The sequence below is a fragment of the Equus przewalskii genome, chromosome 17 (assembly GCF_037783145.1).
Source record: "Equus przewalskii isolate Varuska chromosome 17, EquPr2, whole genome shotgun sequence".
NCBI classification, from domain to species: Eukaryota; Metazoa; Chordata; class Mammalia; order Perissodactyla; family Equidae; genus Equus; species Equus przewalskii.
Genome location: NC_091847.1, coordinates 58,998,431 through 59,016,938, shown reverse-complemented (window position 1 = coordinate 59,016,938; position 18,508 = coordinate 58,998,431). Strand labels below are relative to the sequence as shown.

Sequence of the window (18,508 nt, the reverse complement as noted above, 5' to 3'; positions counted from 1 at the left end):
TGACTGGCTAGGGAAGACCCTCTGAGAAGCTCTGAATAAGCTGATTTGGGCACCATGCAAAGCCATGCCGTGGTGAAAATTGTTCCAGGCAGAGTAAACAACAACAGGAGAGGCCCTGAATGATGCGTGAACTTGGTTTATTTGAGGAACAGAAAGAAGGCCAGTGAGGTTGGACATAAGTATGCCAAGAATGCAAGAAAAATGATAGGAGATGGGGTTTGAGCAGGTTGGCAGGAGTTGGATCACATGGGGTCTCATAGGTCATGGTGGGGTTTGGTTTTTATTCCACCTACACCAAGCAGTCCTTAATAAAAAATATTCTGTAAAGTAAACTGTAGTTTGAAAAAGGACTATGTTGATGACAATTTGATAACAGAGGCACTCAATCATTTGTCACAAAAACTCCAGACTTTGAAGCCAGAAGACACCTTGGGAGATCAAAGAGAGTGACATAGGATTACCCACTGACCAGAGCTCGGGCATTAGCCTTCCTTGTCCCCCGTCCTCGATGCAGTAGGTCTGAATGTCTCTGTTGGCTGTGATTTCATGAGCTCCATCTGTGGTACTGAGAAGGTGGCTCTGACTTCAGGAGGCTGTCCCATCAGGCCTGCATCCCTGAGATTTGCCCAGATACTTAATGGCTTCCTGAAAACAATATTAACAACAGCGGAAAGTTTTTCAAGGTCTTCTGCTCAGGCATGGATTTCTCAAAAACCGGGGATGGAGACTGTGTTTCTAGACCCACCCAAATGCCTTCCAAACATAAAGCAACCGTGTGACTGTTAAGCTAGGACTCTTAGTGTTTAACACTCTGAAAACAAACACCCAAGCTTCAGCCAAGCAGGGAAAGCAAAGCTCAGGAAGCTTCCTGAAAATTTTCAGAGAGTAACTTTCACACATTAGTGTATTATATATATGAATCACATATGGCACAATTGAGCCTCAGGAACTGGGGGAAAACTATTGGGGTGGCTTGGCCTCGCTGTTACAGATAAATTAAAGAAGTCCATTCATTCTTTCAGATATTTCTGGAGCACTTACTGTGTGCTAGGCACTGTGCTAGATCCTCAGAATACAATGGAGAACAAGATGAATTCCCTGCCATCAAGGAACTTTTATTCTAACACTAATCATACTTAAAATTTATTGAGTGTTTCTTATATTCCATTACTGTTACTAAGCACATTAACTCATTCAATAGGGAACCTAGCCAATAAACAAATAAGTAAATATATAATAAGAGGTAATAATAAGGGATGTAAAGAATAATAAAGCAGAGTATGGTAGAGAGATCAATGGTGGCCTGAAGATGTCTGTGTCCTAATCCCCAGAACCTGTGAATATGTTACCTTCCGCAGCAAGAGGGAATTTGCAGAGGTAGTTAAGGATTATCTGGGTGGGCCCAATGTAATCACAAGGGTCCTTATAAGAGAAAGGGAAGATCAGAGTCAGAGACAGAGGATGTAAGGATGGAGGCAGAGAGAAAATGCTGTACTGCTGGCTTTAAAGAGGGAAGAAGGGGTCATGAGCTAAGAGATACAGGCAACCTCTAGAAGCTGGAAAAGGCAAGGAAGTGAATGCTCTCCTAGAGCATCCAGGTGGAATGCAGGCCTGTCGATGCCTTGATTTTAGTCTAGTGAAACTGAGTTTGGAATTCCGACCTCCAGGAGTGTAAGATAATACACTTGTATTGTTTTAAGTCACTAAGTTTGTGGTAATTGGTTACAGCAGCAATAGGAAATGAATACATAATGTTACAGAATGGTGAATGGTGGAGGATGTTGAGAATTGGCTTAGAGGAGGTGATCTTTAAGCAGAAAAGTGAGTGAACTGAAGGAGGGAGCCATCTGGTCGGCCAGCATTCCAGCCAGAGGAAACAGCAAGTCAGTGTTTGAGGACTAGTAAGAAGGCTTGTGTGAGTGACCAAGGGGACCTTGGAGAGGTAGCTAGGGGCCAGATTATGTAGGGCCATGTAGCCTTGCTAAGCATTTTGATTTTATTCCAAGAGTGATGGGAGGTCATAGGAAGGTTGTGAGCAGGAAGTGATAAGATCTTGTAACTTTTAGGAGGAGCAATGTGACTGCTAGGTGGAAAATAGCCTCTGGGCTGGACGGGCCAGTCCCGGGGAAAGGGGATGCAAAGGGATGGGTTGGGAGGCCACTGAAGTTGTCCAGGTGAAGGTGTAGGGGCACAGACCAAGATGAGAGCATATTTTGCAGATGGAATTAACAGTATTTGCTGATGGATTGGATGTGAGACATGAGACAAAGAGAGGAGACAAGGATGACATCAAGGATTTTGATGACGTTATTTGCTGAGATTTGGAACATTCTGGGAGGAACAGGTTTGTGATGAAAAACCATGAGGGTTTTTTTTGTTGTTTTTTTGGGTTTATTTTTTGCTGGGGAAGTGTCACTCTGAGCTAACATCTGTTTCCAATCTTCCTCTTTTTGCTTGAGAAAGATTCACCCTGAGCCAATATCTGTGCCAATCTTCTTCTATTTTGTATGTGGGTTGCCACCACAGCTTGGCCACCAAAGAGTGGTGCAGGTCCCCACCCGAGAACTGAACCTGGGCCACTGAAGCAGAGCATGCCAAATTCAACCACTAGGCTACAGGGCCGGCCCCCATGAGTTTGGTTTTAGATGTGTTATGTTTCAGTTTTTTATCAGGCAGCCAAGCAGAGATGTCAGGTAGGCAGTTGGACATAGTACTTGAAGTTCAGGGGAGTGGCTGGGGCCAGCCACATCACTTGAGGTGCCCTGAATAGTATGTAAAGCCATGGTACTATGCCTGTGTAGATAGATTCTGAGGACAGAGCCCCAGGGCCCTGCAACCTTTGGAGCCCTGAAGAGAGCAGGTCATCAAAGGGAAAGAGTGGAGCACAGCCATTACTTTTTATCCTCAAGAAACACAAAGCCAATGTTTTTGACTGGCCTGACCGAAGTTTGAAAAACGGCAACTTGCCCCTCGCAAAGGTCCTAAGAAATGGTCACTGCCTTGGCCTCTTTGCCCAGGCTCTCAGGCTCTCAGTGAGCTTTGAAAATGCCAATAAGCTCTAATTGTGCTGATTGCCTGACAGCTGTGAATACAAGATGCTGACTCCAGAATTGCAACTCATTCTGCGGTCGGCACCAGCCTTCCCACTAACGCCTGCTGAGCCGAGCCACCTGAAGCCTGCGTGGGGTTTAGCGGCAGCTGCACTTCTGCTCCAAAAAACAGCTCGCTGCAATCAGATCAAACTGCGGCTCTTCCCCGCTTTGCCTGGAAGCTTGGGTACTTGTTTTCAGAGCATGAAACCGTATGAGTCCTAGCTTAACTGGCACACAGGCGCTTTATGTCCGAAAGGGTTTTGGCTGGGTCTAAAGTCTCCCTCCTTGGTTTTTTGAAATCCAAGTTTGAGCAGATAACTTTGAGACCCTCTTGCTACCATTAGCTCTTCTGTCTGACTTGGCAGTGTCAACCAACCAGGAGAGGACAGAATGAGAGCGGCTGCCTATCTGAAGTCGTTGGTTAGACACTAGCACACTGGCACTAGATTCACAGCTTTGCCCGTTTAATTTCCTCTTTACCTTCCTCACCTCCAACTTTTTCTCAGGACAATTATTTTGACCTTACAAAGTCTGCCGATTTGCCTCCCACTCTGCTTCTCTTCCCGAGAACTCACGTCCCACCTGACTGTCTCGCCATCACAAGTGGGCATTCCCTGTTAATTTGGAAAGCTCAGAGTCTGGAGGCCAGCGGTTCTCAATCGTGGCTGCACATTAGAGTTACCTGGGGAGTATTTTAAAATCCAGATCCCCAGGTTACACTCAAAGACAATTAAATTGGAATCTCTGGGGATAGGACCCAGACTTCAGGAGTTTTGTAAAGCTCCCCAGGTGGTTCCAATCTCTGGCCAGGGCTGAGAATCGCTGCTCTGTAGCCTGGGCACCTGGATATTAAAAAACTCCCCAGGCAACTAACGTGCAGTCGCGACTGAGAACCACTGACCGCCAGACTGTGCTTTCCAAATTAACAATCAGCTAATTTCAGGAATCTCAGCTATCAGGAGAAAGTGAAGGATGAAGCCCCAGGGCTCTGTTCATTTCCAGGTAACACTACGTCACAGCAGCAGCCTTCAGGAGAACAAGCCGCAGGGTTTATAATCTCTCTCCAGGGAGCGCCAGATCCAGGTAAAGACAGGACTGCAGAGGCGATACCTCGGGGGAAAATAGGACCCTCAATACTTAAGCCCAGAGGGGCCTTCCTTTAACACTAAATTTGTCAGACGGGGCTTCGTCTATGTAAACTGGGCACTTATCTTTGGCTTCCTCTCGGGGCTTTTCATACCAGCTGCACAAAGCTCAGTTAACTCTGGAGGGCATGCGAGCAGGGTTATGAAGCAGCCCCCTGCTCTCCACTAGAGCCCCCTGGAAAGGAGATGGAAACACAGCGGCTTGCATTTCCAAGTGCGTTCCGCGGACCACCGGCATTGGCGTCGGAATGACCTGGGAGCTTCTTAGAAATACAGTATTTTGGTCCTCATCCCAGACCTATTCAATAAGAATGTGCATTTTACCAAGATGCCCAGGGGATGAGTATGCAAGTCAAAGTTTGAGAAGTACTGGTTTATACAACTGTGGGGAACGCAATACGCTAAATCCCATTGAACCGTAAGGACCAGGCGGAGGGAGCCACTTCATCCTTTTCCTGGACGGGGTCTTTTCTGTCGTGAGCGTTGGAGACCGGAGGCTGACGGGCCCGGGGCAGGACTAGGTCAGGGCGGCCCCGCCTGCCCGCCCCGCCTCCCTCCTGGGTCTCTGCCCTGCGAGCGGTTGCTGTGGCAGCGCCGGACGCAGCTAGAGCCGTGGCTGCCGCGGCCTCCGCCGCCTCCTCCAAAAGCCTGCCCCGACCCCTGGCTCGGGCCCCGCTTGCGGCTCCGCCATGCCCTGGGGGAGGCGTGGCGGCAGGGTGAGCGCCCTGGAGGGCGGCCCGGAGGAAGAGGCGCCCCCGGTGGCGGCTGCTGTGCCCTCGGTGTTGTGGGCGTCCCGGCTGCAGCCAGAGGCTGCGGCCGAGCAGATTCTGCTCCGGGGCATCTTCGAGATCGGGAGGGACAGCTGCGACGTGGTGCTGAGCGAGCGGGCCCTGAGATGGCGGCCCATCCAGCCCGAGCGCCCCGCAGGTGAGTGGTCCCAGCGAGACGTCCCGGCTGCGCCTCCTCCCTCTCCTCCACCCCCGCCCTCCATCTCGGCGCTTCCTCTCCGCCCTAGCCAGGCTCCTCCTCCGCCCCAGCAGGCGACCGCGTCCCGAAGCCACCGCCGCCACCTCCCCAACTGGGGAGAACCCGAGCCACCCTCAGGGGCCTCCCGCTCCCGCCTGGCTGCCCGCCTCCGGAGCATTCCCTGGACCAACGTCACACTCGGCTTCTGCTCTGCGACGCAGAAGAAAGAACTAAGCCCCAAAGAGGCGATGTTTTCCAAACGCGGGAAGGTCTCTTTCTCCTCCCAAGTTGATGAAGTTTTAAGCCGTCAACCTCTGATGGTACTCTTATCCGATAAGCATTTTTCAGGATATACTTGCACGTCGGTTCTGAATTCAGCTCATTTTGCTGACTTCTGAAAATTTAACCCCAGTGCTTTGGAGTCTCTCTGGACTTTTCCATCTCTCACATTCCTTGTCGTTGCCTAGGATCAAGCTTTCTTAGGCTCAGTCTAGAAACTTTTGATTTCTCATGTTGACTTTAGAGTCATCATCATGCTGTTTACTTGCATTTGCCTTTAATTGACTTAAAACTTCAGTTATTTAGAAAGTGTTTCAATGCTGTACTGTACACTACAACTATTTCACGTCAGTCTAGAGGTGATCTACGCAAGAGCCTTGGATGTGATACACAGTCTCTTGTAGCTAAATACAAACTTATGAAATTAAAAAATTGCCTTCCTCTCTTGGAAAACAAGACACAATGTGCTATTTATATTAAAGAATAGAAAAATGTCACTGTTTTGAAGTTTCTCCTACAAAAGTCGAACAAAACGAAACCGACTAATCAGGGACCCAGCGCTGGTTATGAGTGTGAATTCTGCTTCTGCATATGCTATGTTCATTTAACTAAACTACCTTCGACCTTAAGTAAAATGTTTTCAGGTGTTTTGAAAACCAAGGCAGACTATTTTCTTGAACCTTTGTGTTAAAAGCTAGAGAAACGGACATAGAATTATTCTAAGTCAGTTTGAATGCTGCGGATATGGAAGTTTACAATTACAGCCTAGATTAGTGTGCACGAGTCAGTTTAACCTAGAGTGAAGCTGAAATACTATAGAATTAAAATGAGACATTGCCCAGTGAGAAGTCATACAAACCAATATTGTAAGGCTAGGACACATAAAGGCAAATAATGACATGAAAAAGAAATGCTGTTTTACATCCAGTAGTGATTGAGGAAAAGTAGGCTTCCTTAGCATTCCTGGCTGTAGAATTTAAAAAGACGCCTCGACAATTATAGCTCTAAAGGTTGCAAGTGTTGATTCTTTATAGATTAGCCCTAAAACCCTTTGTTGTTGTTTTTTAATCTAGGTACACCAGTTTTTCTTTGTGACTAACACCTAGTATGCAAACCACTTTGGGCCCCTAAAATTGGAGGTACAGAAGCCCAGCACCCTAGTAAGCACTTCTATTTATAGAAGAAATTAACAGATATTTTACTTAATAAAACAATAAAAGAAAAGACAGGCAGGTATTAAGAGATGATATGTTTGAATGTGAGAAATACTGCCTGATGTGGAATTAGCTTAGATGTGAATAGTGAAAGACAAATGAAATTGATCCAGACAATGGAAGAAACACTACACCAAGGTTACCGTACTTGCGAGGACATGGTGGGGGAGGATGTAGTGGGGAGACCGCGTCCATTGCTAGTTGGCCAGTGACTGGCTGTTCCAGGACATTGTGAGGGTGGGGTGGGGTCACTGGGCATTATTAGATCATACATCTGAGATGTTTGCAAGGCCATTCAGTTTTTAAACCTCATGGTGCCTAAGTAACTGTTTTTCTTTTTTTAGGTAGACTTTATTTTTTAGAGCAGTTTTAGGTTCACAGCAAAATTGAGCAGAAGGTATAACAATTTCCCATGTACTCCCTGCCCTACACATGCACAGCCTCCCCAGTGATCAACATCCTCCACCAGAGTGGCACATTTGTCACAACTGATGAACATATGCTGACACATCATTATTGCCCAGAGTCCCTAGTTTATGTTAGGGTTCACTCTTGATGTTGTGTATTCTATGGGTTTTGGCAAATTTATAATGTGTATTAGGGTTCTCCAGAGAAACAGAACCAATAGAATATATAGATATATTCGAGGAGATTTACTGTGGGAATTGGAGATTTTTATAGGATGACAAAGCCTGAGATATGCCACTGTATGCTGTCTGTGCCACTGTATGGGTCTGCAAGCTAGAGACCTGGGAAAACCAGTGGGATAATTCAGACTGAGTCTGATGACCTGAAAACCAGGGGAGCTGATGAGCAGCCTAAGGCCAAAGGCCTGAGAACTGGTGGTGGGGTGAGGGTGGGGGGCAGTGAAGTAAGTCCCAGCTTGAAAACCAGGAGTTCTGATGTCCAAGGATGGGAGAAGATGGACATCCCAGCTCAAAAGGAGAAAGGGAGAGTCGGTGCTGTTTCTGCATTTTTGTTCTCTTGGAGCCCCCTACAGAGCCCTCAACAGCATGAATGATGCCCACCCACACTGGTGAGGGCAGACCTTTACTCAGTCTACTGATTCAAGTGCTAATACAGCCAGAATGATGTTTTACTTGCTCTCTGAGCATCCCTTAGCCCAGACAGGTTGACACATAAAATTAACCATCACAACAAGTATCCACTGTTATAGTATCAGACAGGGTAGCTTCATTACAACTAAAGATCCTCTGCGCTCTGCCCATTCATCCCTCCCCCGCAACCCCTGGCAACTACTGATCTTTTCACTGTTTCCATAGTTTTGTCTTTTCCAGAATGTCATATAGTTGGAATCATACAGTATGCAGCCTTTTCAAATTAGCTTGTTTTACCTAGTAATATATGTTTAAGGTTCCTCCATGTCTTTTCATGGCTTGATAGCTCATTTCTTTTTAGTGCTGAATAATATTCCATTGTCTAGATGGATCACAGTTTATTGATCCATTCACCCACCAAAGGACATCTTGTTTGCTTCCAGCTTTTCGCCATTATGAATAAACCTGCTATAGACATCCACAGGCAGGTTTTTGTGTGGATATAGTTTTCAGCTTCTTTGGGTAAATACCAAGGAGTACTGTTGCTGGATTGTACAGTAAAAGTATGTTTAGTTTTGTAAAAAATGTTCAAACTGTCTTCCAAAGTGGTTTTACCATTTTGCATTTCCACCAGCAGTGAATGAGTTCTTATTGCTCTGCATTCCTGCCAGCATTTGGTGCTGTCAGCATCTCAGAGTCTGGCCATTTTAAGACGTGGTAGCGTAATTCGTCTTAATTTGCATTTCCCTGATGACATGTGATATAGAGCATCTTTTCCTGTGCTTATTTGGCCTCTGTATATTTTCTTCATGAGGTGTCTAAGATCTTTGGCCCCTTTTTTAATCAGGTTGTTTGTTATTGTTGAGTTTTAAGAGTTCTTTGTGTATTTCGGATAATAATCCTTTATCAGATGCATCTTCTGCAAATATTTTTCCCTAGCCTTAATTGTTCTCACTAATGAAATAAAATATCACGTGATCTTTCCCTAATTTTCTATCTTGAGTAATGAGCAAAGACACTAATGTATTTTATGAGGGCTATCACTGCCAAAATGTAACTAATTGATGGTGTTGTTGCCAGGGCAAATGAGTTTGACCATAGTGATCATAGTTTCTTTATTGGGTTCAAGGGTGACTTGGAATAATGGTTGTGTTACCCTTTCCCATAGTAGTGAGGACTGTGAGGAAAGCCTGTAAGTCAAGATGGGAGGCACAAAAGCACCAGTACTTTTCGTTGGTCTTTTTTTGTTGGAAGAAATGTTTTCAGTTTAGTACATTAGATCTTGTCAGTCAAGATATTAATCTGATTAGTGGCTATTCCCTTAACAAATTAAATATTTTGGTGCTAACAGTGCTGGAACACTTTGCTAGGTGCTATGACAATGCAAAATGATGACCTGATCTGTCATCCAAGGAGATTTTACATTTTTGAAAGACATATGACTCCAAACCATGATATAAGACTGTATGTCACCAAACATTAAGCACCTCATATACACTTTGTCCAGTGACATGAAGATCTGTAAGACGTGGGCCCTGCCTGTAGGGATTTCTGTGTGTTCAGAGGAGGGAGACATCTATTCTTGACAGGAGTTTCTTCATGGAGTATCAATCTTGTTTATTTAAGTCTTCACTTCCAAAAAGGACTCAAGTTAAATAGTAAAAGGTAAGAGGTTAAGGTGTATTAGTTTTCTAGGGCTATGGTAACAAATCCCCACAACCTTGGCAGCTTAGAACAACAGAACCTTATTCTCTCACAGTTTTAGAGGCCAGAATTCAGAAATCGCCCTGTCAGTAGCCGTGCCCCCTCTGGAGGCACTAGGAGAGAATCCTTCCCTACCTCTTGCAGCTTCTGGCAGCTCGGGGCATTGCTTGGCTTGTGGCGGCATAACTCTACTCTCTGCCTCTGTCTTGACATGGCCTATCCCTCTGTGTCTCCTCTCCTTTTATAAGGACAAAGCCATTAGATTTAAGATCTATCTTAAATCTAGGTAGATCTCATCTTGAGATCCTTAACTTAATTTCATCTGCAAAGACCCTATTTCGAAATAAGATCCCATTCTGATGCTCCAAGTGGACCTGAATTTTTGGCGCGGGTCACTATTCAATCCACTACAGGTATGATGGAAATGGGAGAAAGATGCTGGTTAAGGGAATAAAATGAAGGCAGAAAACAGAAGGGAATACTGGGAATCTCTGGGAATACAGAATCTCTGGGAATACTGATTGGTAGTGTCTGTCAAAGTGTAGCAGGAGAACATTTAATAGAATAATAGAGACCAGAATGGGGAGAGACCTGAAGACAAAGGTAAAGAACTTAGGCTTTATGTAGCGGAAAGCATGAAGTTCTTTTCCCTTAGCTTTTCACTTACATTTGTTTAAAGCTATGTCATCCAGCTCACTGTGTCCCTCTCCACCCCAAGTCCTGCCATGCTGATACTCATATCACAATCAATATTAAAGCTTCAGACTTGCTAGACTTCTCCTGATGTGGTGACTTTCACCTTCACTCCATGTCATTTGCCTCCACCCATGACCACCCCATAGATGTTTGTCATCTCTATTCAAGACCAACCCATCCCATCTCTTCAGCCTCATCCAGGAACTTGTCTCATCTGTTACACTCTCTTAGGTTTTCAGTCCTGGCTTTCTGCCAGCTCTTTCTCTTAAGCGTAGTGATATGTTCAGAACTCTCCCATTCTAATGGTCCCCAGTCTTGATCCTGTAAGCTTCCATCTCTAGCCGCTACCCTGCCTCTTTTCTCACTTTCCTTGATATGCTGCTAGAAAAATTAGTTTACTCTCACTGCCTTCATGGATTCACCTCTTATTTAGTCCTCAACCGTCTGAGACCTGGCTTTGTTCTTTCTGCTGAAACTGTTTGATCAAACGTTAGTGGCCTTCTAACTGCCCAATCCAATGGACAAATTTCAGCACTTATGTTTTGGATTTCTCCTTCATTTGACCTTGACTCTGCTCCTTTGATTTCTGTAACACCACCAGCACTTAGTTTATCAGTCTCCCATGGGGACTTCCTTCTGTCTGCCTGTCAAAGTTTGGTGTTCCCAAGGAGTCTGGGCTGGGCCAAGTGTTGTCAGTCGTCATGTGCTTTCTGGGTAGTGTTGTCCACTGTTCTCTTCTACTCTCAGACTTAACATTCAAATCTCTGTCTTTAGTCCTGACCTCAAGTACTTCCTAGACACATCAACTTGAGAGTCCCACAAATTTAGAAAGTTCATAAGAAAAGCAACTTTTCTTGTTCCTTAAAATATCTCCTGCTCTTGTATTCCCTATCACAGATTTGGAACTCACTAATTAATCAGAGTCAGTTGTCAGAAGATTTAACTTTGCTTTTTAGATGTGTGTAAGTTACGGCACAATGAGTAAGATGAGGGCTGGAATTCCTTGAAGTTTATGTTGGATGGATCACAGGGATCCATATTCAAGTAGTAAACATGCTGGCTTAAGGTGTGAAGGGGCATTTAGGCGGCTGTCTGGAATGTTATCTAAGCCAGGATTCTGAAGGTAAATCCAGCCTCTCTGTCCCTCACTCTTTACTTGTAATCAACCACCAATCCTGCACGTTCTATTTACTGCCTTCTCTGTCAGCCAATCATTACCCTAGTTCAGGCTGTTGTAATCTCTTACTGGCCTACTCTGTCACCTCCCTCTTGAGTCTGTGCTTAATTGTTACCTTCTCAGTGGCATGTATCTTCTAATATACTACATAGTATTTACTGTCTGTCTTCCCCACCACCACCTCACTTTAAGATGGCAGGGATTTTTGTCTATTGTGTTATTGAGGGTCCTGATAGTGAACAAATGGCCCATTCATGTTAGGATAACTTGATAAAAGTTTAAAAAGGCAGTATTTATGAAGGTATGGGCAGGAGGTAGCGATAGTGAAGTACTCTTGGGACTAATAGTATAGGGGCAGGTTCTTAGGCCCAAAAGGGCAAGGGGAGGGAGCAGGTGTCTGAACCTGGGTTCAGAGAGACTATGGGAGTGGGTCACTAGGCTGGAGAGGTGGCCTTTGCCTCAGCTTGGCTGATTTCCTCCACCAACCATGCAGGGAGGGAGGTAGGACTCGATACCCAAGGTTCCTCTTTTCTGGCCCTTACCACAGTCCAAAGACAACTAGAAGCCAGAGGGCAAGGGGACCACATGATGTAGGCCATACAGTATGACCTCCTGGGCACAGAGCAGGAGGAGAAGGATGGAGACTGTGTCTAGTTGGGGAAAAGGGAAGATAATCACAATGTCTGTTTTGTTTGCCTGTCAGAACCTTGAAGAGTGCCTGACACGTAAACAATCAAAATTTGTTGAGTGAACGAATTTGTGAATGGCTCTCATGAACTTTCATTTTGCCTATTGCATTGTGATCCCATTACTCCACTCCTCCTTAAAAGTGACTCCTCATCACCTGCAAGAGAGTATGCCCTCCCCTTTTTTAAAAGCATCCGAACTTTTTTTAAAAAAGCATTTTTAAGCTAATGTTAGCCTACTTCTCCATTGTGAATGTCATCGCTGCAAGGTTCCATCTTACTCAGCTGCAGGGTAGAAAGCACTGACCGGGGCATAGATTGACCAGGATGCCACCACTATAATGTAAACTCTATACACAAAAGGGCATCATCTCTTCGGAAAATACCTTCTTTGCTGCCTACAGTGGTGCCTAACGGTCTTTCTTTTGGAATCTCCTGACCATTTCACTTGAGGAATCATGCATGAGTTCATTCATATTAATATAAAGTAATTATCAAGTTAGCTGTCTGTGACCTAGGAAGGAGCAAAATCCTGAAGAAATAGGAGAGGCATCAGGAGAGTTCTTTGAGACCAACTGAGAAAGGTCAATAAGTCTACGTCATGGGATGCTGCCCAGGCTGAGCAGGTCGAGGGTAGTGCTACAGTGTGGGTTGCCCCCTGACATGGTGCCAGGGACTGGATATGAGGTGTCAAAAATTGAGAAGAGAGCTCAGAAAGGGGATGTCGGGAGATGCTGCAGACCATTTTGCATATTTTGTAATTTAGCCCTTAGCTCATGCTATTACTGGATCAGATATTTTCAGAGTTCAATATTTTCAAAAGTATCCCTGATTGCCTGTTGGCATTGTTCTAAATCTCAACCAAGGACAAACTTCTAGCTATGTGTGACTATTGAGTTCTATTTGAAATGCTAGACTGAAGTAGAAGATACAACCATTTTTGTGCATCCCCAAAACAGAAACTGTTTACTGTGTGACTGGGTATAATGTTTTTATCTGTTTCCCAGAAAGGAAAAGCTACTGATGGGGAGAGTTAGTAATGGGTATGATTAGACTATGTTAAACTGCTATTTTAGTACATTGAAGAATGCTCAGTTTAGGGATCTCAGTGACAGGAATGCCACATGCCCACAGATCTCTCTCTGCTATCTCACGCTGGGAACTTCATCGTTTATTAATGGATAGCACCTTGAAGTATGAAAAGCACTATGGGTCTTTTATAGGCTTCCTGCTCCAGCTGTCTGTCATCTGCTCCCATCTGTGGTGTAGGAAAGGTCTCAGGAGTGGGCGCCAAAGGACCTGAGGTCTTTCTCTGCAACTAACAAAGTGTGTAACTGACTTTGAGTAAGTCATTTAACTCCTCTCAGTTATGGTTATTCACCTGCAGAATGAGAGATTTATATGATATTATCTCTACCATCAACTCTGTGAAGTTGCATTTTATAGAAAAGATCTATTTCTATAGACTTTAGGCATTGGGACATTTTAATCAATTAAGTCAGTCTGAGGAAAGTTTGAACAATCAGTGGGGTCAACCGTCTGGCGTGTGGGGAGCGGTGTTGTATTTTACAGCAGGAGCTTTGCAGCCCTAATGAATTTCTAATTAGAAGAACCACATAGGAAATATGAGCCAAGCCCTTTGCTCCCCTTCCCCAGCTTCAGGGCACAATGCTGAGAGGTGGGTAGTCGCCTCACCACAGGTCCTGTCTTTGGAAAGGAAGAGAACCATTTTCTGATAGAAAATTCTTGGTCAAGGCTAGTCGTAAGCAGATTTTTCATGATGGACAAAAGGACTAGCTTATCTTCCTTCTATTTCATTTCCTGTATCCTCTAGCCAAATTTCTGACCAAGGATTTTATAATATGTTTGATTAGAATTAGAATATTATGTTTTAAATATTTTAAAAGATAAAATGAGAATATCAAAATTAATTGTGGTTTACAATTCTCTATTTTTCATAGACTTATTACCCCAGGTTACACAATTTCATGTTATGTTTTTTCAAAGGGTTAATCCTGCCACAACTCTGGGTTCAGCTGAATTAGTGCAGCGACCAGAAAATCTGAGAAAGCTAGGCTTCAAAATAAGTTCTTGAACGGGTTTCTTTTATAAGAGAGTTAAAATGATTTTCTTGTGCTTTAAGTTTATATAAACATTTGCTGGAAACTTAGCAAGGTGAAAGGTAATGTAGAAAAATGTGAAAATGAGAAAAAATCGTAATCAATTTTAAAACAACAAGAGTCAGTGATTATGTGGGCCTTAGCAGAGTGGGTCCATTCTGAGTATTAATCTGCCTGAGCTGTTTGGGAGCAGATGCACGTGAAACAGATCCCGGTCTTCTGTTGTGTACATCCAAAGTGAGACATCTGTCAGCGGACCGTGTGGTCAGAAATAATGGAAGCAGGGGTTAAACCCCGAAATGACCCATTACTCATGTGAATTATTGAAGGACTAATTACTCAGTAAATCATTATGCTTTGATTCATCAGTCTACATATTAAGAAGAAAACGCTTCTTTAAAAAGATTGTTAGTATGTTCCAAAACTGTCAAATTTGAAGGAATTTTAAAAAGACCCATATGAAAAATGAAGCTTCCCAAGTAACTGCAGATACTGTTGATGAAGGTTTTAAACGCTTTGACAGGCCAATTAACCTATTGTATAAATATTGTATATAGCTTATATTGTATAAATATTAGCTTTTATTTTTTTTTGAGGAAGATTGGCCCTGAGCTAACTACTGCCAGTACTCCTCTTTTTGCTGAGGAAGCCTCGCCCTGAGCTAACATCTGTGCCCATCTTACTCTACTTTCTATGTGGGACGCCTACCACAGCATGACGTGCCAAGCGGTGACATGTCGGCACCCGGGATCCGAACCGGCAAACCCCCGGGCCACCCGAGAAGCGGAACGTGCGCACTTAACTGCTGCGCTCCCGGGCCAGCCCCAAATATTAGCTTTTTATTAAAGTAAATTGGTCCACACAGAAAAACAAATATCGAGTGAATCTCTAACGCATGGCTGTTAGGTTCAACTTTCTGTGACGATGGAATGCTCTGTATCTGAATTGTCCAATATGGTTGCCACCAGCCACATGTGGCTATTGAGCACCTGAAGTGTGGCTCGTGTGACTGAGGAACTGAATTTTTAATTTTATTTAATTTCAATTAATTTAAATTTAATAGCCACACGCCACTAGTGGTGATCACATCAGACAACACAGCTCTAGCACATGGAGAGTTGAAAATGTTTATTCCCTTTATTCCCAGGCATAGGTTTTCATATTTATTTCTACAGGAAGGTAAAGTTTCCAAATAATTAATCTCAGTGTAGAACTGCTATGGCGATGCAATCTGAATGCTGATTTAAAGATAACGCAGCTAAGTGCAGAGATGCCAAAGTGGCAAAGCCCTTAACGTACCTTGTGAGGACAAGAAAAATAGCTTTTGTTTCTTTTGGTGAATTAATTGGCCAATAGTAAAGTTGAAGCCTATAAAAATCACTGTTTTGTTCCTCATGGTCACTGTGATTGTTTAAACTGAAATCTGGCAGACTTCATCTGTTTCTTACTGTAGGAATAGTATATTTGAAATGATGGCTGTCCCAGCCTGTGCACTAATGTTCTTCCTAAATATGCCCCAACCATGTGGCACCATCTGAAGGCAAGTACTTTTTAAAACTGATCTACTTTTGTGTCCCCCTTCCTCTCGTCCCTTCCCCTTGTGGGAGTCTTTGGGGCTGGAAGTGGCACAGAAATATCTTCTTAGGAGTGGGCAACGGTACTTGCACTGAAACCAAGGGATGTGCAAATTAAGAGTCAGCTGGGCTGGATCAAGGTCAGTAACCTGGAGAGGTTGATCCAGATGGATTATCCAAAGCAGGAAGACCTGAAGTGAACTGCAGAAGTCTAACCATGATGAAGCTAAAGAGTCAGAGTGATGGCAACGGATCTAAGGAACAACAGACTGGTTGGATATGCGGGAGAACACTACTGCCTAGACTGGGCATTTTTGTGCCCTCTCTTATTTAGGGAAGTGGACCATCCTTGTTTAAAGGGCCAGGGATGTCACAGGTGTAACTCATTGCAGTTGTGTGATCTATGTATTAAAATACTCATTCTGAACCTTATTGCATGTTATCCTGCCTAGTCTATTGCTTGAGTATGTTATTAGATTGCATTTGAGACACTGACAAATCTACAAATACCGTTGAAGTCCTCAACAAAGGTCTCTCTAAGTCCTTTTATATTACCGTATTCCTGCCCAAGTTTTAGAAGTAGGGTCCAATGATGGAGGTGGTATATGCTAAGCAAGTGAATTCTAGGTGTGTATATGTGTGTGTGTGTGTGTGTGTGTGTGGTGAGCAAAGGGAAGGAATCCTTAGTAGCCATGGCTCTTTATATGCTCTTGTATTTTCCAAAAATCAGTGTGTGCTTGGGGAGGTAAAAGGGAGCAAAGGGAAGGGAAATGGAGTTTGAAGGAAATTAAACCTTGTGGTAACTTTTGCCCTGTGAACCAGAAGCTGAGGATGACTGAATCCAGAGGCAAGCAAGCAGGCAGGTATGCATACAAATAAAAATAGCATAGTGCTATGGACTGATGGTGAGACTAAAGATAAGTCTAAAATAATGTACCAGCTGGCATCAGGGAATTCCTATGTACCTTCCAAGATTTTCATCAGAAACAGTGTTCTGGAGACTTCTGCTGCTGCTACACCACAGTGTCCAATGTTTGAATGAAAATAGTGATCATATATTGGTGTTTACTCTACCAGGCTCTGGATTAAGCATCTCATCTTGTTCACTCTTCCCCAAAAGACTATGTAGTCTAGACAGGGTTTTTATCCCTAGGGCCTCAGATGTTAAATAACTTGTGCAAGATCCTGGTAGTAAGGGAGTTGCTGGGATTCGAAGCCGGAAGTCTGACTCCAGCGCCCACATTCTACCCATTAGGTTATGCCCCTTCCTCAGTGGAGCAAGAAAGAATTCCCCCTAAGAATTCCCGACTCCTTCAGGAGTCTAATGCCCGAGTCAGTGATTGTGAAACATCATGGTCCAAATCCAAATCCAAATCCTTTCAAACAACGGTATCATCTGACTTCTTTCACGTCTTTAAGACAGTTCCATCATGGAACGCATATTCCATTTCTCTGACCACTTCTAACTTCAGAGTAAATGATGAAAATAGAAATAAATGGAAGTTAAAATTTTTTTTAATAAACTCAATATATTATATGGAAAACATCAACCATACCCAAATGTAGAAAGAATAATATAATAAGCCTCCATGTTCAGCCCAATGAGGGGTGAGACTCTATGTAACACTATTGAGTTTAAACAGTTTTTAAAGCCGGTCTTATTTCATCTCTGCCCTACCCGTTTCCCTTCTTTCTCTGGAATAGTCGAAAGCAATTCCTGGACATCATATAATTGCATCTATAAACATCTCAGCATGTGTCTTTAAGAAATAAGGATTGAAAAACTATATAGTACACAATATAATCACAATACTACTATTCTAATTTAAAATAATCCTCTATATGCTTAAATATATGGTAAGTGTTCAGATTACCCTGATTGTTTCTCTCTCTCTCTTTTAAGTAATCAACATTGAAATAAGGTCCATGTTGCAGTTGGTTGCTATGTCTTTTATGTCTTCTAATCCACAGATTCCTCTTCCTCTTTTTTTTTTTGCAATTTATTTTCTGAACAAACCAGGTTGTCTGGCCTGTAGTTTCCCATAGGAATATGAAAAGTTTGTTGGGGAAAAATGCAAAGGATAAAGAGTGGAGGAAGCAGTTGGGGGATAACCTTCAGACTAGGATGCCAATCTGACACCTGTGAAAGGAGGATGAAGCCAGCAGAGACAGGGAGAGCCTGGCTCGTGAGGCATATCTGATAAAGATGCTTACTGGTGGTGAGAGCTTGGAAGAAAGGATTGCCCATTATGGTCCCGCCTTGGGCAAAAATGGCCAAGCCTCAGCTGTGTTCAGTTGTGGGCTGGAGGTTGCCTGGGAAGCATGTGACTTCAGCTCCAAAGCTGAGGTGGATCCTGAGGGTGCCAGCGGCTGGAGGCTGTCAGCTAACTGCACTCCTTGCAGCAGTAAGGCACGTTCTTCCTCAAAGGGGGATACCAACAGCCACGGCGACCAATGAGATTTATTATTGTCATCATTATGAATTCACGTATTTAAACATAGTAAGTATATTTTAATTCACAGCAATGGCTATTCTTACTAATTCTCAGATTGTCCCAATTCTGGATTTTTGGACCAATGGGAGCCCCTTCAAGTTGATTTCTGAGTCCTTTTGACATTCGTTCAGCTGTCTCTGATAGCTTCCTTGCTTTCTGGAATGGCAAGATATTTCAGGCTCATCCTGAACACTTCATGCCTCAGACATGCCGTCAACCCTATCACCAAGGAGGCCTACTTCCTTTTGTTGGGGAATGATGTTTAGAGACCACAATTTGAGCACCAGTTGTGCTCATTCTCA

The 18,508-nt window shown here is 43.7% G+C and overlaps 1 protein-coding gene across 1 annotated transcript in view; it reads left to right on the top strand.

Annotated features, from left to right (window-relative positions):
* The first annotated feature begins 4,804 nt into the window (after window positions 1-4,804).
* The window catches only part of CERKL (CERK like autophagy regulator), a 112,419-nt gene continuing 98,715 nt past the window's right edge, over window positions 4,805-18,508 (top strand). The window contains exon 1 of the mRNA XM_070581635.1: window positions 4,805-5,164. Within this exon, the coding sequence (XP_070437736.1) occupies window positions 4,927-5,164 (238 nt within the window). The 5' untranslated portion in view covers window positions 4,805-4,926. The remainder of the gene's footprint in view (window positions 5,165-18,508) is intronic.